Source organism: Anser cygnoides, chromosome 6, assembly GCF_040182565.1.
Source record: "Anser cygnoides isolate HZ-2024a breed goose chromosome 6, Taihu_goose_T2T_genome, whole genome shotgun sequence".
NCBI classification, from domain to species: Eukaryota; Metazoa; Chordata; class Aves; order Anseriformes; family Anatidae; genus Anser; species Anser cygnoides.
Window position 1 is genome coordinate 5060933 of NC_089878.1, and position 21019 is coordinate 5081951.

The following is a 21019-nucleotide window of genomic DNA, read 5'->3' on the forward strand; positions in this document are numbered from 1 at the left end:
GCCCAGCTCCCTCAGCCGCTCCTCGTAAGACTTGTTCTCCAGACCCCTCACCAGCTTGGTCGCCCTTCTCTGGACTCGCTCGAGCACGTCCATGTCCTTCCTGTAGCGAGGGGCCCAAAACTGAACACAGTACTCGAGGTGCGGCCTCACCAGAGCCGAGTACAGGGGCACAATCACTTCCCTCGACCTGCTGGCCACACTGCTTCTTATGCAAGCCAGGATGCTGTTGGCCTTCTTGGCCACGTGAGCACACTGCTGGCTCATATTCAGCCGACTATCCACCAATACTCCCAGGTCCTTCTCGGCCAGGCAGCTTTCCAGCCACTCATCTCCCAGCCTGTAGCTCTGCTTGGGGTTGTTGCAGCCCAGGTGCAGGACCCGGCACTTGGCCTTGTTGAACTTCATGCAGTTGACCTCAGCCCATCGCTCCATGGGCTCCATGGGAGATGGCAGGTGTCAGCTAACCACAGTGCTGAAGTGCAGCCGGGAATAGCGTGTTGGCAAGTGACTGCATGGGCAGCACGGGATCAGTAGGGCAAAAGAATTCCTGATTTGGAGCTAGGAACTGTATGAAAAAATGGTTGTATCTCAGTCTCTACAATTCAGAAGAAATTGCTAGAGAGGGTAACGGAGAAACGAGGCTCGTGGGTCTATCTATCCCTTTTGGAACACTGGCAGATATATTTTTTTCATAAAAATATTTTTATGAGTAAGGCTTACATATCAACAGGGAAAACCTTTTTAACGAAAATACCAGTGTTAGTCACAGCAGAACCCCTTTAACTGTGCCTTAACCAGACTGCCCTTCGGGCGGTTTCAGGTTCGTAGTTCAGGCATGGTGTTGTGACAATTACAGGACCTCTGGTGGAGCTTCCATATTCCAAAGTCAGAAAACAAGCATAAAAATAGAGGGGCTCCTTTGTCTCAGCAGACAGTGCCTGTTGTCTGAGAGGCTGAAAATAAAACAGGGTAAATCTAAGTCAGAACTGTGCGCAGGAGAGTCAGTCACTGCCGTGTTATACGGCACTCTGGGGAGAGGACGGGCCATAGCTGGGCTTCTGCTGCTGTATTTAATGACACTCTATGAATGCCAGATACTCGTGTGTTATCGTCTCGGTTGTGAGTTATAGCGACAGGAGAGACGGATCAGAAAGGGCCTGGCTGTGAGGCTGGTCTAATAGTTTGCTTCCCTGCACCGTCCGGTCAGATGGGCCTGCAAATAAGGAGCCTGCCAGTGCCTGTGCGATCGGTGCCTAGGAAGTGAAGGGGCTGGAGATGGAAGAAGGGAGGAGGTGGAGGAAATGGGAAAAAGAGAATGAGAAGGGAAACCGGGGGCTGTGGTAACTGCGAATGGGAAAATGGAACCGGTGGAGTGGGACGAGGAAACGAGGAGCGGGTGGAGGCAGCAGAAGGCAGGAGCAAGCAGGACATTCTCCTGGCGAGGCAGCGGGGCTGTCGTGCCCGGCCAGCCAGCGCCTTGGTGTTTGGGCACCTCAGCGACCACCCGAGCAGAGTGTCGGTGAGCAACGCCAACTCAATGTGAGAGAGAACAAGCAAGTTAAACGCAAAGAGGAGGAGGTGAGAGGGGAAATAGAAGATGATTGTAAAGGGAATAATGACACGGCAAAAAAAAAAAAAAAAAAAAGTGAATCGAAGTGCTGAAGGAGGACACAATCGCTCTCCCAGGCGGCAGGCGCTCCGCGAGCCCCCAGCAGCTGACGGGCGAGGCTCGGTTCGGCCGCTAGCAGGCAGTAACAACCGGCGCTCGCTGCCCGCCGGGTGCTCCCGGGGCTGGCTGCCAGCCCGCAGCGGGACGAGCGGGGCCCGGGGCCCGAGCCCCGCGTGGGGTGCGGCGGCTGCCCCCGCCACGCCCGGTGCCGGGGGGCGGGGGGGCGGGGGGAGCCCCCCGGGGGCGCTGCCGCGGGGCTCCGCCGCCCCGCCCTCCGCCCGCCGCCCGGCCAATGGGGGCGCGGCGGCGGCCGCACGTGACGCGGCGGGCCGGGCCGCGCTGCTTCCCCCGCGCAGAGGGATGCGGGCGGCAGAGCGGGGCAGGCGGCGGCGGCGGCGGCTGCGCGGCGGCCCCGACGGCCCCCACGGCCGCCCCGACGGTCGCCCCAGCGGTCGCCCGGCGCCCCGCTCCCCGCCGCCCGGCCCCTATGGCAGCCGCTCCCCGCCCCGCGCCGCCCCGCCGGGCTCCGCCGCGCGCCCCGGCGTCGGTCGCCGCTCGCTGAGCGACTTGTCGCCGCCGCCGCCGTCGTCGCCGCTGTCGCTGGCCGGGGGGGCGGGATGCCCGGCGGCCCCGGGGGCCCCGCGCTGCCGCCGCCGCCGGAGAGTTGAGTGTGGAAGTCATGGTGCCCGGGGAGCCCCCCGCGCCCCGGCAGTGCGGCGGCTGGGCGCTGTGCGACTGCTGCTGCTGGCTGCTGCTGCCCGCCCTGCTGCTGCTCCTGCTCGCCCGCCCCGACAAGCTGGCGGCCTTCCCTACCTCCCTCAGCGACTGCCAGACGCCCACCGGCTGGAACTGCTCCGGTACGCGCCGGCACCCGGCCCGCACCCCGGCTCGGGAGGCGGCTCGGGCGGGCGGCACGGCCGGCCCGGGGGGAGCCCCCTTCCCATCCCTTCCCATCCCTTCCCATCCCTTCCCATCCCTTCCCATCCCTTCCCATCCCTTCCCATCCCTTCCCATCCCTTCCCATCCCTTCCCATCCCTTCCCATCCCTTCCCATCCCTTCCCATCCCTTCCCATCCCTTCCCATCCCTTCCCATCCCTTCCCATCCCTTCCCATCCCTTCCCATCCCTTCCCATCCCTTCCCATCCCTTCCCATCCCTTCCCATCCCTTCCCATCCCTTCCCATCCCTTCCCATCCCCACGAAGCAGCTCTGACCCCCGCGTTGAGTTCGTACGCGGGGGTCTGCAGGAGCTGGGTGCGCATTGCCCCCGGGGCGTCCACTGCGCTCTCCTGGCTGGGAGCATGGAGCGATGCGGCTCAAGGAGAGGGGGAAGAAAACTAAAAATGATGGGTTTAAATGTTAATGGGCTTGGAACGTGATCTAGCTGCTCTGCTTAATCCTCTGCCGCGCGCCGTTGGCATGGGAAGTCGGCTAGCGAGATCTGAAATTCATGCTCGGGATCTGGGTCTCTGGGCAGATCTGTCGGGTTTTGCTGGGGGAATTGAAGGCAGGGAGCTGGGGTCGCTCGGCGGCTTGCAGGCAGCCCGGCGCTCCTCCCGTTAACTTGGGGAGAGCGGTCTTCCTTGGGGTCGGGCAGAGCATCGCGGAAGGCACGCAGCCTGCTCGTCTTCGTTACGGGGGGCTTTGTTGCACCACGGGCTGGAGAAATTCCAGTTTGGTCTTCTGGCCAACAGATCTGCAATTGTGTGGGGTTAAGTTGATGATATTCCTGACCCGGAGCAGTGAAATAGCGTAATTACTGGGTGACTTTTGAGGAAATTGAGTCGTGAAATAGAGAGGGGGAAAAAGTGCGTGAGGCTGTGGGGAATAAGGATTAATAGAAGGACTGAGGGAGAGATGAGAGGAAAAAGTGGAAAACTGAGGACAGGGAAGGACAAAAGAAAATCTGGACTGTATCGTTTCATCAACAAGGTTATTGTGCTCTGTGCATTAAAACACAATCATCCTGTATTGTTCCTCTTGCCAGACCAAAGCTGACATCTTTTTTTCCTTTTACATTCGAGGTTACGATGACAGAGAAAACGATCTCTTTCTCTGCGACACCAATACCTGTAAATTTGATGGGGAGTGTTTAAGGATTGGAGACAGTGTGACTTGTGTCTGTCAGTTCAAGGTAAGAAGATTGATATTTCCTTCTGTAATTCATTAATGAGAATACAAAGCAAGGATCCCTCTTTATAACCCGTCACTTGGCAATTTATTTCTCTACGTGCAGAGAAGTTAGAGGGAAAACCTGGCAGCATGTATAAAAGCTGGCAGGAGAACCAACTGGTGTCAAGAAGACATAAGTTTCTCTGGGAAAATGCAGATGCTACGGCTTTAAGTGTCCCCTCGGGTCTGCAGTTTCAGGTTGTGCATTTCTGATTTTGTTTCTCTGCCCTTTTAACAAGGATTTAGAGTCCTTTCTAAATTCATTTCTGATACAGATCGTGGCTTATTGTATTCAGAGTTCTGATCTAGTTAAAGAAATGGATCTGTAATGTGCTTATGCAATATTTTCAGGAAGGGCTGCATAGTGACAATGCTTCTGACTGTTTATCTGCCCAGCTGATCAGATTAAAGAGAAATCCCTCTGTTCCAAAATCATGAACTTCCTTTAGGTTTTATACAGCCGTAGCGGGTTATTGCTGAGCAGTGGGGTTTTTCCTTCTCCTCCTGTGCCGTCTCTCTCCCTCTTGCAGCTACATCTAAACCTCAGGCATCCTCAAAGTCAGACAATTTCATTATGAAGGATTCCATTTAATATGTTCTAGCCAACTTGCAAAACAGCTGTGCTTTCCATAATGACCTGAATAAAAACTGAGCAAACTAAAGGAGTTTTAAGCATGTACCAACACGTGTTGCATATACGTTTATGCCTCTGGTTTCTCGCATTTTAATGCAGATCTGTGAAGTTGTGGAACTTGCAATGCTGATGTGAGTGTTTACAGTAGAGCAGGCCAAATAGTGCACAGTTCAAGATTGTGCACGTCTGTAATGATTAATTTATTATTGAGCTTTGATTGGCTATTCGCTTTGAAGCGTGATAAGTATCGTTTATATTTCTAGAGCCAAATTTCACTTTGGGTAAAAATTCCAAACGAAGGAACATTAAACAAATGTTCCTTCCTTTAAAACAAAGAAGGAACTTTTCTGCAAGAAGAACAAGACAGTTTGCTGAAGTGCCTGCGTTTCCTTGCGTGGGGAGAGAATTCATACTGACCGTGTATTTCTGGTGTTCCATTTTTAGCTTGCGTGCGATCAAAAATCCATGTTAGGATGCTGTTTTGAGCAGAGCAGCAAGGAGCGTTTGCCTTGGCTCAGCATGTGCAGTGATTTAAGGGTTGCTCTGTTTTCTCTTTCGAAGAAAAGGCTGTGATGCAATGCAGCAGCGGTGCCTTGCTCCACTGCTGGGGCAGACGTTGCCCCATTGGTGCTGGGACCTTTGGGGACCCCGAGAGGTGCTCGGGTCCCATCATCGGTGCCCCATTTGGCATTAAGCAGTGGACTCGTAGTCTGCAGGGAGTGCAGCCAGGCGTTGGGGGTGGTGGGAGATGTGATTTCGCGAGGCAGGATACGAGTCCCTGGTGGCTTGGGGCTGACTGCAGCCCCCTGTGGTGACACGGGGCTGGCTGCAACCTTGGAGGGAAAAGCACCCGCCCAGGGGGCTGCCTCGCTTTAACATCAGCTGACAAAGTGACGAGCCAGAGCCACACGCTGCCGGAGTAGAAAATCAGTTTCTAATGCGGTGTCTGAGGCTGGCCAAGTAAGGCAGAGCCAGCCAGGTAATTTATGTCACGAGAAAGGGGGTCCTCCTTCAGAATTCAGGTGTCCCGTTTCAGTGACAGCTCTCTGGGGTGATAGTGAGCAAATCAATAGCAGGCTCCTCATCATTCTAATTACTTTTTATGTTTTCTCCTGAATTTGCCAGGGGCTTTCGCTGCAGCTTGAGAGAATAGACAAGGACTGAAAGCTAATTTTGCCTCCGTGTTGTTTGAAAGGCCTGGGCTGGCCAGCCCCAGGGTCTTGAGGTCCTGGGGGAGGCAGAACTGGGGCTGCTGCAGCCTTGGTTTGTGTGGGGTTGTGTGTGGTTTTTTTTCCCATGAACCAGGATTGCAGATGTACATCATGTCTATCCATGTGGGGTTAAAAAATTAATAATTGTTGTTGAGGGGGTAAACCCCATCAGGCTGCTCTGGAAGATCTGAGTTGTACTCTTCTCGCTGAAGAGCAAGCGGGCACGCGCTGAGACAGGGCTGTGCGTTCCTTGGCTCTCCTGTCTTTCTCTTTCACAAAATGACGGGCCATTCACGGACTCCTCGTGACAAGAGCCAGGCGTTGTGTCAGAGGACGTTGTGTCCCGCTTAGCCCCACCTGAAGCCCCGGGGGCTGGCTCCAGCGGTGGGGCTGAGCGAGGTGGCAGCCACCACCCTTGCTCACCGCACAGCAAGCTCAGCGGGGCCACCAGGAGGTGCAGAGCCACAGCTGGGGACACCGCTCCCTCTACACTCAAGTCCTCCCAAAGCCATCGTCTGGCAGCTTGGGATCCCTTCCCTCTCAGATGTTACAAATGAATCCAAAAATATACGAGGGCGTTTCCATCAGCGTTGCATCTCTTGACCAAGACTGCGAGTGTTCACTGCTCTGTGTGTGAGGAGCCCTGTTCCCACGCAAGTTGAATCCCTCCTGTGCTTCTGCATTTCTGGAGCTGGAGCCTCGCCTGGCCAGCTTGCAGCTTGGTATTACGTTTCTGGAATATATTGTCGTGCTGCTTGGTTCCAAACAAAGCTGGCATTTTGGGAGTGGAGTTTGAGAGCAGGAAGAGGTCAAGCTTCTGACAGTGTTACCTGGAGAAGGAGTTACACAAGTTCATCGTTCTCTTTAGAGAGCAAACCTTCATGGTTTCAGTGCACAGCACCGACCCAGCACTTCCAGAGCTGGTTTGTCTCCGACTGATTGTGAGTGCTCAAGGCTGCTCATGCTGAGAAAGGCCACCTCCAGCTGATAGTTGGTTGAGTTTGGATACATTTATATACAGGTGTATTTTAAAAACCCAAGTGCATAAGAGAGGACATGACAGTATGGCACCATGCTGCTGGGTTTCTGGGAGTTTTGACGTGGATTTCATTGTGTGCTTGATCAGGCCTTACTTTAGGGCTGGAGAATCGTACTCATGTCTGGGGCTTGGTCTACGGAGTCCTAAACCAGTGGCACAAATGTGTTGCTAGACTGAGGAAACCATGATAGTCAAGGTCTGATATCCTCCAGTGCTAGAAAGAAGGCCACGAGTTACTTGACTTCTAACACCAAGACCTTCTCATCAGCAGTCGTTTTCTCTCCTGGGTGACTTCCACCATGGCTTCATCATGGCTTTCTGAGCCCCCAGCCCAAACCAAGGCAGGATCCATCTGGAGGCTCTTGCTTCTCACATTCCCTGCAGCTCCTTAGTTTGGCCTTTTCCATCCAAACAGCAGTTGTGCAAAGGTGGTGGTGGGATGAACAGGCAGCAGATGAAGAAATGCCTCTGGGACCAGCACAGCTTGAGAAAGAAAAGGATGCATCACTAGTGCTCATCGTGGAGTACCTCCACCTCTGCTGTCCAAATCCAAGTTCGAGCGTGTCATCAGCTGCACGAGAGATGGGGAAAACCTCTGCGAGGAGAATTAATCCTTTCAGGAGCCCTGGTGTCTCTCAAATGTGTCTTAGCATCTATGAGCTTTGGAAGAAGTTGCAGCCCAGCTAACAGCAGCTCTGTTGCCAATTTGTGTGGCTCAAGATTTCACTCTTGACGTTTTATATTGTTAACATAGGGCTGCTTGGCCTTTCAGATTTGAAGCTGAGTCAGTGTAAAAGATCATCTCTGGCTCTGGGCGAAACCAGCAGTTTCCACCGTGTTTCTTGGGAACGGGGTCCAGCATTGTTTCTACACGTCAGAGGGCTTGTTGAGATGCTTTGGGCCGAGTTCTGCACAGATTGCTCTGACAAGAAGTCCCACGGGTGTCAAGCAGAGAGGATGTGTAAAACAAGCATGATTTGAATCTTCATGCTTTAAAAAATTTGCATGATTGTGTTAATTGTCCTGGTTAAGTATTCCAGATCACCCTCCAGCGTTTGTTGTAGAGCTTTTGGATGAAGTCGGTGTTTTCTGCTTGCAGCGTTGTTCAGCTTTGGAGCATAGTCATGAAAATAATCTCTGCGTGGAGCAGCCCTTCGTCAGGAGAGGAAGAAAAGGATTTTCCCTGTTGTTGCTGCTGGTTTTCTGTCCTGCTCTGAAGGAAGAGGACACTGGAGGTGGGACGCAGCTCTGGAAGATTTAAGAAAATACAGCGTGTGAGGAAAATGTCATTTGATTTGGCCCAATCAAAATGTCACTCTGATCAACTATGAATAATTTCTTGGCAGCCGCTCCGCATGGAGGCCTGCAATTAATGCAGTCTGTGCAATTGTTTGTGTTAGTTGTTTCTCTAGTCATTCACGTTGAAGCCTGTTTGATGCTTACATGCCTGGGATTTCGGTTCTGCGCTTTAGGTTGCGCGTTAGGAACACACCTTTGCCACTTTGTGGCACGAGATAGCTGAAATAGGCAGTGTGATTTCTTTTTAATTTTTACTTGGATTTAAGCAGAGGTGAGCATTTGTAAATAATAATTGCGATCATTCCATTTGTTATAATTAAACAATGAGGCATACCAGGAGTACAGTAATCATGAGATAATCATATCCCCAGTATAATTACCATGTACAGGGTACATCCAAGTATTGCTAAGCCTCGGAGTGTGATTATCTTAAGATAACGGCACCCGGTAGGTTGCCCAATTTTCTATATAAAATGGAATTATTTTTATTAAAACGAACAGGCGAGGGCGAAACCATCCTTCAGCGGGGGGGGGGGGAAGGGGGTGGTTTGGCGAGCTGGGCAGGAGTTTGGGCTGAGGCAGGGGCACGGCTCCATGCCGAGCTGCGGCACCTCTGCCCCTGCCCGCCGGGCGCAGCGGGGTGCGCCCGGCCGTGGCGCAGCAGCAGCATCCCGGCCGCTGCGTGCCTGCCGAGAGAGGGCTGCCGAGCTCAGCACCGATTGTCCCCTCGCCCCGTTCCTCCAGCTCTAATTGCAGCGGGGTGCTGGAGCAGGGGGGTGAGGGCAGGTGGACGCTTCCCTGGGCACCCAGGAGCATCTCTGTTGTGACTAGGGTGTGCGGATGGGGAGGAGGAGGGGAAAGGAGAGCCTGCTCCTTGCAATTTGCCTGTTGCCATCCAGTGGAGAGGCAAGAGGAGCCGCTGCTGCTGCGGAGAGGAGCCGCTTGCCTTGCCCGATGCTCCCTGTCCGGGAGTGCCCCCTCCTCCTCCTCACAGGGGACACCTCAGTGAGTGGTTGCTGAATATTGCCTCGCTCGGGCGATCTCTTCCCTCACCCGCACAAGGCTGTTTGCTGCTCCTCTCCCTTTCTTCTTTACCACATCCCCCCTCCCTCTCTTCAAGCCCCTGTAAATGTGAAGCAGGGAGGCAGTGCCTCCCTCCTTGTTGTTTTCCCGAGGGATTAGTACTGGAAAGGGCAGGGGGGGCACACAAATCGGGGCTGCCCCATCCATCCATCCATCCATCCATCCATCCATCCATCCATCCATCCATCCATCCATCCCACCTGCATGGCTAACGCTGCCGCTCCTGGCCTTTCCCCCCAGTGCAACAATGACTACGTGCCCGTCTGCGGCTCCAACGGCGACACCTACCAGAACGAGTGCTACCTGAAGCAGGCTGCCTGCAAGCAGCAGAGCGAAATCCTCCTCGTGTCCGAAGGATCATGCGCGACCGGTACGTACCGTGTGCTCCAGGCTGCGTGCCCCTGGATAAAACTGCCTGCGGAGGGCAGGAGCTGTTTGAATCCCTCCTTTGAGTTTGTCGTGGGTTAATTCTTGGCAGTCCTGAGTGTGAGAAGATGCTGCTGACATCCTTTCCTTTTAAACAGCTAGCCTCACATAGGTTGATAGGGTGCAGCATAGAAGTTTTTTCATGCCTTTTTTAAAGCGTGTATCCTGTGCTGCTGGTCACGCAGCCCAGCCTGCAGTTAGGGGCCATGATGACAGGTCACTGACAGCAGATTAAGCAAGCAGATGTTTGATAAATGGGCATCTGGATTACAGCAACCTACTCTGTAATCTGGAGAGGGTAGGCCTGGAGCATCACTGCCTGTAATGCGGTTCCTTAGTTTTTTTTCTTGTGTGTGTAGGGCCTGCTTCCCAGCTTGTAGTTCAGCAGACCTCCACTGACTGTAATGAGCCAAGCCAGTTTATACCAGCCCAGAAAACCCTTAATGAACAGCTCTGCGCAATAAATTGTTTTTCTGGATTTGTTGGAAGAACTCATTGAAGAACATGTGTGAAAACTGACTGGTATTTGAGACGCCTTCACTTAACTCTGAGCATCATGAGCTGTTCATGTCTCTACTTTTGTGAAGCAGCTAGAAAAGCGAATGAGCCACATCAGTCAGGAAAACCGAGTTGCGTAGGCACAGGGGTTCTTGATGTTTTTCCTTTGTGATCAGTGTCTGTTGGAGCTGGACAGTGAACTTAACTTGAAAAGAATAGGAGGAGTAAGGCTTTGTTCTTGAGAGAGCACTTTAAACTTAAAGCAGATTTTTTTTTCTCAGGTGAGGATAGAGGTGTCAATAAAAAAGTGCATCAGGCAGACTTTGTGCAGTGCTGTGATTTTTTGTGTTTCATACACACAAGAGGAAAAAAAATCCAGGAAAAGAAATTTCTCTGAAGCTGATACCTGACAATTTTCAAGAAAAAAACACATGCAGATTTTTTTTTTGTCTATAAATTGATATTAAGTAGAGCTCAGGCTGACAAAGCCTGTTGTGGCATAGGATTTCTTTGACTCGGTAAATTCTCTCAGCACAGCAACTGGTCTTTTTTTGTTCAGACTTCATGATTAAGGGGTTGATTTGAGTGCATTATTTCATCTTTTCCCAACCTTGCTTGCTACTGACAGTGGAACAGGGCAGAGTGATGCACAGGCCCCCAGCAGAGACCTGGGCTGGCAGAGGTCTGGGCATCAAAGGGTAGGGCAGGAGGAGAAACGTGGGATTCTTCTCTAAAGAGCCAGTCGTTTTCTGTTCTATTTTCCACCCCTCTTTTGTCTCTCTTCCATGGAGTCTTGCTGTGCAATTCTATCATTCTGTGCCTTTTTTGCGACAGGTTTATTTAAATAAAGGTTTTCAATTTTTTAACTTTGAGTAATGATGGCATGTGCAAGCCAGTTCAGATCCACCAGATCCTACTGTCAGTAAATTAGATCTAACAGTTCATAGGGTAATTGAATCCCCAAGCAGCCTTTCCAAACTCTATTACTCTTGATGCTGATAAATGGATAAACCCGCTGCTAAGGGAGGTGAGGGGTGACAGCCTCCCTCCCTTCCCTCCGGGAGAAATTCCTCGTATGGATTTTCTAGCCCTACTCATGCGTGCATTCCTGTACTTTGTCTTGGTTAGAAAGTATCATAATGAAGTTCAGGGCTTGGAGATTTTGCGACGTTGCACTTTCAGAATTTGTGAATCTGGTCATTCCATCCAGCAAAACGTTGAGCAGAAGAAAACAAAAACGCTTGGTTTTGAACCTCGGCCACAACCTTAAGAAAAATGGCATTTTGATCATTTATCTACGGACTTTGAATAAGGATTTAAATGGTTTATTCAAACTAGTGATCTGATGAGATGTCACTGTTCTGTGCAGACAATGCCATGAATTTCCAATTGGTCTGGCCTCAAACAGATGGGTTTAAAAGCCCTGTTTGATGCTGAGGGTTTAGTAGTGGCCACGTGAAACGACTTTGCACAACTGTTGGGAACAAAGCTCCTGGAGCTGCTTTATCAGTCTCAGTACAACAAAATGAGGCAGCGGCTTCTGAGAACATCACAGCACTCCAGGGCTTACGTTATTTTAGTCTTATATAGAGACTTTAAAGTAAGAGAGTTCAGACATGAGAAAGACGGCTTGAGTGAACTACGTTCAGATTACATCTCTATAATTTACCCAGGGATGACATCAAACATGAGATACGCTGTAATACATTTGACTGAACAATCTTGCCTTACATGCTTACAGGACATACGGTAGCACATGAATATAAATTTCATTCTGTTCTTTTCTCAGATGCTGGCTCAGGATCTGGGGATGGAGGTAAGAGCCATCTTTTAATAACACTGCTTATGTGTACACACGTTGTCTTTTGCAATTTCAGCTTCTAAGGGGATGTGCTTTGCAGTTTTGTTGTTACACTACATATTGTCTTTTGCTGGACTTTTTTTCTGAAAAAGTGACATTTTGCATTTTTGTCAAGCTGGAACCTAGTTAATGACATGCTGTTTTCTAGGGAAATTCAGAAAGCTGTGTTCCTTCTAATAGGACTTGGAATTATTCATACGTTGTGCTAGGAGCTCTATCTCCATCTACTGTTACTGTTGCACTCGTTTGTTTTATGCTTAGAGTAATATTTCCTTTTGTTTTTAAAACATGAGCCAAACCTTTGGCTTCTTCTCACTGGAGGATTCAAGCCAAATATTTTGTGGTACTGGAGAGCGTTTTTTTTAAAGATATGAAAAATGTCACAAGAGAAGAATTATGTGTTTCTTCTAAGAACAGCAGCAGCAAAAACAAACAGGGAAATAGTCCAAACCCTTTGCTGCATACGGGGGATGCTGTAAAACAGTAGCAAACTTGCATTTAAGTTGAGGGTTGGCTTTGTGGTTTTATTTATTTTATTTTTTTTTATCGTTTTGTTCATTTAACACTGATTCTGGGATGTGCGACCGGTTCTTGGAAGTGTAAGTAGTGGTTCAGGGTAGTGCCTCACCTCAGGGCAGGGAACGTGGCTTCTGGGAGATGCTTGTATTGTGGGGCTGGTGGGTCAGGCTTCCCAGGAGGCTGGGAGACCAGGGCTAGTTTGGGTGGCTGTAGAGGGTTGCCCTGAAGAGTTACCTTCATTTCTGCCCAGGCACTGCAGGAGACCCATGGCAGGTGAGGGGCAAGGTCAGCATTGGGCTGGGATGCTGCCAGGCTCCTCCAACCATGGTGGCCATGGGGAGCTGAGCCAGGATTCGGCATCAGGCAGCCAGCAGGTCTGGGCTCTCATGTAGTTTTGTGGCTGGTTCTGGCTGTCAGTCCTGTCTGGATTCAGGTTTTTCAAATACATTTCTGCGATCTGGTAAAGTATCACCCAGTCTTCCTGTAGTTTTGGTAACAAGCATGCTGGAGAGCGCAGCGTTTTGGTGAAGTATTATTTTTACCTGTGAAGTAATCAACAGCCTGAGCATGGGGCATTTGCAAGGGGCCTAATTGTCAGAGACTGGACTTGGTTTGTTTTCTGGAAATCAGAACATTTTAAGATGCTTCAGACTTGGCTCCCAGAAATCACAACTGAAAATATTACACCTCATTAAAAAATTTTGTCTAGCTATTCCTATTTTGCTCTCACGTCCTTTAAATATTTTTTCTGAACTGGACTAGATCAAAGAGATTCCTGATTCAGATCTCAGATTAACAGAAATCTACAATTTAAGATGGGATTTTCACACACTCAGTCAATAATCAATTTTCAAATGATGGATTTTGTGTGACTTTTTCATGTACATACTAAGGAAAATGAATAAGATTTCCAGTCTGTTTTATAACTGGGGGAGATGGGGAAACACACATGCCCACTTCCTAAAGGAATGAATTCCATACTCAGAAGGCATAGGGTTTTAAAAGCATGATTTCCAAACAATTTCGTTTTAAAAGCTGAGGTTGACAGAAGATGAGCAGAACAGGGCCATGGGGACTGACTAGGCAGATAATAAGGAAGCAAATTTGTGAAGTAGACAGAGTCAAGTTGGTGTGTGCTTAAAGGTCTACAAAGCTGCCTTGTATTATACAAGATTTAGTAGGCAGCCACTGCTGTTCTTAAAGTGCAAAAGTATATTTATGTGCCCTAAGAAGCTAAATCCAGCCAAGTAAATATTGTCACTACATCACTCTTTACTACACATGGTCTTGTTGTAAAAGCTGTAATAAATTTTGGATGTCATCACAATAAGTCTTGTAAAATCCACTCCAACAGTCATGAGTGGGAAGTTGTTCTAGGAGAAGTCTGAGGTCTTCTGAAAATTTTCAGAAAAACAAGAGACAAACAAGATTGCCTTTCGTAAGCTTCTCCAAGCAGCCCTGGTTAACAAGCTGCCAACCAGTGCCTGGGGCCCTGGAGGCCTGCTGGGGGCTCGGGCAGGCTGGGCAAAGCCTCCTGGAACCGGTGGCTTAGGAGACTCTTGTTGAAAAGACTTTTCAAACAAAATCCAGCCAAATAACGTCAGTGGGGCTGGGAAGTCATAGGGATCTCTTCTTTGCTGTGTGATCTAGTACAAAAGCATCTGTACTTGGCGAAAAAGGATCTGGGTCACAGAGAGTATTTGTGTAGGGCTCGCTCTCCTTGGGTAAAGGGTGGGTGGATTTCTATTTGAGGGCACCCATAAAGGGTGATCCTTCAGTGTGATCAGTGTGAGTACCTGGGGACTGTCCTTAGCGGCAGGAACATCTGCCTTCCTGCACTCGGAGGTGGACAAGGATGTTGCTTCTTACTGGAGCCCCTCCATATTATTCCCATAGATTTCTGCACTGTTTCTGTGTATCATTCCACAAGATGAGCATACTAGCTTTCCAACAGACTTGTATCTTGTGGTTGGATTTATGTGGTCTGATAAGGTACGCACCTAATGGGGAATTAACTCAAATTGCCAACTGGTAGAGGACACAATGTTTTCCAGTTCTTGGAACATGACAACCTTATTGCTTTGTGGTGGTTTACCTCATGACTGGTAACAGTTCAGCTCTCAGTCCTGTTTTTTCCTCAATGGAGTTTTTGTCAAGTGAAATCATAATTGGATGATGGTTCAGGAATCCCTGGAAAGGGGTTGGTGCAATGGACAGATGTCCACAACCACACCGCGTGGTCACACAAGCCCCATTTTTCTCAGGAAGCTGGATAGAGCAGAAAGAGTACAGCCAGAGGTCATGTTTTGCCAGCCACGTTTCCCTTCTGCTCGTTCCCATATGGGTTTGCAGAAAGCTCTTCTAGCTTTAGTATTTAGGTCTTACAGTTTTCTGATTTACTTTCAGGGTTGCTGGGAGCAGGGGGTCCCAACTTCTTAACATTTTAATGATCCTGGGGGCTTTCCAGAGGTGATGTATTACTGCTTTAGGCAGCAATCACATATTCAATACAGCAATACAAAAGTCCCCTTATTTGTAAAGTGATGGGAGAAATTTAATGTCACTGGGTTACTGAGCCATTGGCACACAGTCACGTTTGGGGATATCCAGTAAATGGGTAGGAATAGTAGGTGGTCAAGTTTCTTACCACAGAAGACATTTTTTCCCCAGTAAATGAAGACTAAAAATGCAGAATCAAGAGTTGTTTCTGTGTTTTGATTGCAGAAACTGAGTGCAGTGTGGAATTATTTAAAAGCCAGTATCACAGAGAGATACTAATCAGCGGCAGAAAGAATGAATGTGAAAGAGTTTATACAGAGTAATTTAAAGAGATTCCATTCATTTTCATCTACGCCGTTCTCTAGACTACTGGGCGGGTTTTTTTTAGAACCCAGTGATTCATGTTTTGGTCTTGAGTGAGTTCATAATGAATTCGTGCTCGTTTCCTAGCTGCCTTCAAACAGTGACATACTCAAGATGCAGTATTTTATTATAGTACTTAACAGACTAAGAACATCTTTGGTTGGTTTCTTTTCTGCATTGAAGGCTTTTTCCCCCCCTCTGTGTATTATCCATGTTCTTAGCTCCGTTGATTGGCTTGCATTCATAGCCTGATCGATTTACTGTGGGTGCCGATCACGCCAGGTGTCTGTGATCCCCCGGCGCTGCAATACACAAGCACCTACATCGAATTAGTTTCAGAGCCTCATTCAATTTCCATTAAAGTCCCACTGACTCTAATGGGAATCGTACAGGGCCCCTGGGTATGCAGATCTTATCAGAGGTTGGTTTTTATGTTAATTCTTCATGATCTAGACTAAAGCTGAATGAATAAACAAGTCGTAATTCATCAATATCATCGTCACCATTATTTTAGAGTAGCATCTAGGGGCACTAATTATAAGATTAGGGCTCCAGCATGGTACACCCTGATACCGTGAGGCACTTCTTTGCAGTGAGGGAGAGGATGAAATCTGTGAAGCAGAGCCTGAACGTCCAAGTTAGGCAAAGGCTGAAAGCCGCATCATGCTCCAGTGGCTGACCTGGGGATAACGCACGGTGCTTTGGTGCTCTGTCTTTTGAACCACGCTGCTTGTCAGCAGGCTCACATGCAATCCACAAAGAATGTTCTTAAAGTTATTCCTAATGTGCTGCTGTTAGGCATACCTGAGAATCAACAGCCTTTTGGGCAGTCATTTTTTTTCTCCGTCTCATTTTGTTTGTGTATTTTAAGGATGAGAATGGCTTTTTTGTTTGTTTGTTCTCTTCGGCTTATGCCTTCAATCTTATCCAGAAAATTGGAGTCCTGCAGCTCTTCGTAGGTGCCAACATGTAGATCAAATCATAGATTTGGAATTCTGGTCTGCCTTTCCTGTCGGCTTGGAAATGTGTGAGTAAACACGTACATATTATGAATCTGTGCGGAACAACAGTCATCTTGAGAGACTAATACAGTCAAAAGAGAAGAAAGAAAACTTAACGCTGTGAGGCCTGAATTGTTTTTTAAGGCAAACTATAATACAATGCATATATCTTTTTATTTAATTAACAGCCAAACAGCTACTTTGACCCACTTGCCTTTGCCCATGTGTCCATGCTGGATTTGTGTGACTGGCTTGGATTCAGCAGCTCTGCTGCTTTTCCCTGGATTTCTCTTTCTGCTTTATTTCAGGGCTGATTGATAGGCAGGGCTATGCAGAACACAATGAATATTGCTGTAAACACCGTCCTAGCAATAACAGTTGAGCCAAAATACTCCATAAAACCTGGCGTGTTTATTGGTTTGAATGAAATGGTGTATAAAATGCAATGCTGACCTGCACACATATACACGTGTATTAGTATATGTGAAAATAATGGGACTATTCCAATTTAACTTTAAAAAGAAAGGGAATTCGTGTTTTGAGCCTGCACATCCTGTCCTTTTTTTTCTTTTTTTTTTAGCTGGGTATAACAGGTAATACAGGGCTCTCTCATGTGAGTTAAGAATATTTGCAGACCCCACATGCTGTTATCAACTGCAGTAAGGCAGTAGGAAAACTGCTTCTACTCTAATTTCATTTGGTTAGTATAATTTAAAGCAGTATCAGCAGATACAAAAGCAACTATAAGCAACGTGCGTGTGACAGGGTAAATACCTCTGGAGGGAATGTTTAAATCTTAAATGATTGACCCGACTGTGGATGGTCAAATATATGTCTTCTTTGTTAAACAGGTTTTTACCTTGTTAACCTCAGCGTGGCACCGAGCCTAAACCAATAAGCTCTGTGAAAGGCTGGGTTTATTAGCTCAAGCTTTTCACTGTCCTAACGTGATTACTTGACTTTTAGTTCAGGGCTGGTGCACATCTGACCTGTGTAAGAGTTTAGCTCGGGAAAAGGCAGTTAGCATCTTTGTGGCCTTTAAAAAACTGGGAAAGGATGAATCTTGTGTGTATTTGGTGACCGAATGGGAAGTCCTTGGGCATTTCTAAGCAGTGAACTTTTAGGTCCCCATTGTTGGTGTTTTGCACTGGGTGGGATGCAGTAGATATTTTGGAAATCCTAGGAAGGTATGGAAATGATAAGAATATCCTGCTTTTGGATTCCTGTAAAGTTGAGCTAAACACTGAGCTAATTGACCCTGCCTGCCTGAGATGTTCCAGCGAATTCCCCAGAGCTCCTCCAGACTTGAAGCTCTCTGGGGTTATTTATAAGTGCCAGCTTGGAAGATGCTGGTTTTGGATTTAGTTGCCCAAGTTCTGCCCATGTTTTGCTTACTGCTTCTGAAATTATAGTGCAGGATTCCATGAAATGTGCTGTGCTTTATCCCTGTGCTTACTTTGTTATTAACGGGCCAAAGTCCTTGCTGTGTTCTTGATTTGAATGCACAACTGCCATCAGGTAGACAGTCAACGCTGAGAAATATCATGGGAAAGAGTTGGCCCATAGTGAATGATATGTGGCCTGTTTTTCAGTCATTCCTGGGGGGAAAAAAAAATCACCAATAAAACAAATCGAAGATACCCTGAGGATCCAGAGCCTTTTGCTGACAAGAGGTCAGAATGACTTCCATTCATAGCTGCTTTCTTAAATGATCCAATTTCTTACATTTTTTTAGTACTTCTTTAAAACCGTTCAGAGCTACAGAAGGAGGCTGTGAATACTCACCTACACCAAAAAAAATAATATCCTGAGGATGCTCTGGTTTCACTTTAAAAATCCAAACTACCCATCCACATCAAAACTGAATAAAAAAAAAAATCCAAAATATGCTGTCTAATCATGTGCAATCTGTAAATCCACAAATAACTAAGTCATCAAACCAGCAAACAAATCCTATGATACTCCAGCAAACAGATTAAAAAGAGGGCATCCTATCACAAACACTCATTTATTGGTCTGTTACTGTAAACAGAGCAAAAGAGAAATGTAGTGGACTAGATTTGTCTGCTACATCTCTGTAAACCTGGATTAATTTTCCCTGTGACAAGTGGGGAGATTAGCCGTGCTGACAGCGAGAGGTGAATCTAGCTCATCGTTTGGCTTTCCTACACAGGAAATTCTTCCACAGGGAAGAAAGATGCTTCTCAAGCTTTCCATGGGCTCTGTTACGCTTGCTCAGAACACATTGTTACTTCCTGGGCCAGAGTATGTGTTTAGGCATGTGCTTAATTTTTAGCACATCCTTAAATACCATTGACTTCAAAGTTTACTTCTCGATGTGGATGTTTTCCACAAGTGGGGCCTGAGGCAGTCCAGGAGTGACCAGAAGGTCTTGAGATCCTTGTGCATCTTTCAGTTAGGTTCCCTGTGGTTTATTGCTTGAAGAAGCTGATTCACTAGGCACTTGCTTTGAACTGGTTTTGGCGTGACATAGGATTTGTTAGATGCTCTCATGAGACCTAACAAAGAACAAATAGGGTGAAAACTGCCAAGTCCTCTCGCAAGGTTTGTGTACTTGCTTTTCTTTAACTCTTACGTTTCAGACCTCCATTGCATCTGGAAAATTTAATGCATTCTGCATCAGACGCTTACATTCCCTTTTGTCTAAGAGGATTTCTTCCCTTTCAGAGATTAGTAAATAAAAGCATAAATTTTGCCTGCTCTCTTTGAAGTCAGTGGGAATTTATCTTCAGGAAGGGCATGACTGCTTCCCAGACACTTAGTAAACTAGAGATTGCTGGCTACTTTATGTAAACACACATATAGGGTAAGTTTAATGAGCGTTTCACAAGCCCAAGAATTCAGAATAACTCATCAAATTCAGACAAGTTAGAGTTTTACGGTACAGTGCAACCAGTTAAGATGATATCATCACTCTCTCAGCCCAGGCTTTTGAATAGGTATGGAAGATGCTTGGTTCTCATTTAAAGCAAACTTGTAAAATGTTTCTAGTCCTTGTTGGCCAGGAGAACACTTGAATACAAGCCCTAAATACTACATAATAGGAAGAACTCCAAATTGCATTTTGAAAATAATATGATCTGGGGAAAAAGATGTCAGAACTCTTCCTTTGGACTCCTCGATCTCACTTGTTCTAGCTACTCGTGAATTAGACAATGATGGTGCTTATTTAAACCCATTAAAACAAGCAGCTGCTGAAACAGGACCCTTTTTACTTCAGCAGCTCCAAATAACTAGAGCCAGGAGTTTAAAAAGAGCTAGCTAAGGACCTTAATTTGTGGTTTTTAGTACATCTGAGAACATGGAAGAGTTCTAAAGGTCTGAGAGAATGTAGGTATGTGGGTATTCAAAAGGGTAGGGAAAAAATCTAGTTATTTATAGGCTTGTCAATCTGACATTGATCGAGGTAGAGCAGGACATGCTGATCCAGACCTGATTAATAAAGAAATAAATGAGAACTAATGCCAAGCAATATGGGCTGATGTAACAGATTTTGTCAATTAATTGAAATGTTATTTATGAAGCTACAAATTTGCTTGATAAAGACAGCAATATTGATGTAGTGTACGTGGATGTCAGTGAAGTATTTGGCATGCCAGTACACGACAGTATGATTAAGGAACAAGAATCATGCAAAATTAACATGGTACATAATTAGTGGAGTAAAAACTGCCTTTCACAACATGATTGTAAGTGGATTTATCATTTTCATACGGCCAGCACAGGCATCAGCCTCATGCTGTTTATCTGTTTCTCTTTGCCAGTGGCTCGGGTGGGAACATACATTACTCATTGGTCACGCTGATGTGGCTGGGGAGGTAAGAAATGAACAGATCACAGAAACAATCCGATCTCGTTTGGTAGGCACACTGGTACAAGAAGGAGTAGGCATTCTGATGGGGCCAAATGTGATGCCACAACCGTGGAACAAAGAGGGGAAACCAGAGGAGCAAGGTGGGGAAACCCCCAGGGAACCAGTGATGCTACAAAGAAAGTTGGAGCCTTGGCAGTTGATGGGCTTTTTGTGAGATTCCTATGTAAACCCAAAGGGCTACCATTATCCTTGTATATTTAAGAAGTAGACTCTTGAGGATGTCAGATTGCCTCCACCTTTTGTGTTGATGCAGCGGAGGCAGCACCTCCAGCTCCAAAGGTCCTGAGCAGCAGGAGAGCCCCCTGTGTGCAGCTGGGGTGGTGGTGGGGAAGCTGCCTTGCTGGGAAAGCTTTGATGCTCTGAGCTTTGTCTGGGGAAAGGAAAGGGGCGTGTAGGACGCAATCTGTAAGTAGCTCTGTGGGGAACAGAAATGAGCAGAAAAAGGGTTCTTTTTTCTGACAGACAAAGGTCTAACAAGATGTCAGGCTGGAAACGAAGGTTAGACTCTTAGAAATGGAGGCAACAGCAGATAGAAGCAAGCAATTAAAAGTTATGTCGGATTCTCTGTCACTTGAAGTTTTGACAGTTGCGTGCCTAGATTGCTCTGCTCAAACAAGGATGAGTTTGGAAGTCCCAGAGCCTGTGTCACGTGGCAGGTCACAGCAGGTGCTCAGCAGTCCCTTAATTCCTGGTCCTGTAGATTAGTTTGCATGCCAAATAGGCTGAGATGATGTTCAGCAAGATTTCTATGTTAAGAAACCTGGACCGATGATGTGAAAATATTTGTTCATTTAAAAATCCACAACGCTTTCATCTCTTCTCTCTCCTATCTAATTGTGTACATTTACAT

At 47.5% G+C, this 21019-nt stretch overlaps 1 protein-coding gene across 2 annotated transcripts in view; it reads left to right on the top strand.

Annotated features, from left to right (window-relative positions):
* TMEFF2 (transmembrane protein with EGF like and two follistatin like domains 2) overlaps positions 1-21019 on the top strand; it is a 331707-nt gene that overhangs the window by 207570 nt on the left and 103118 nt on the right. The window contains exons 1-4 of one of the 2 annotated variants that reach the window (XM_066999056.1): positions 2079-2526; positions 3694-3803; positions 9348-9477; positions 11821-11847. In XM_066999056.1, the coding sequence (XP_066855157.1) occupies positions 2349-2526; positions 3694-3803; positions 9348-9477; positions 11821-11847 (445 nt within the window). In that variant the 5' untranslated portion in view covers positions 2079-2348. Of the gene's footprint in view, positions 1-2078; positions 2527-3693; positions 3804-9347; positions 9478-11820; positions 11848-21019 lie in introns of those variants that run through there. The other variant, XM_066999055.1, reaches the window with a different exon arrangement.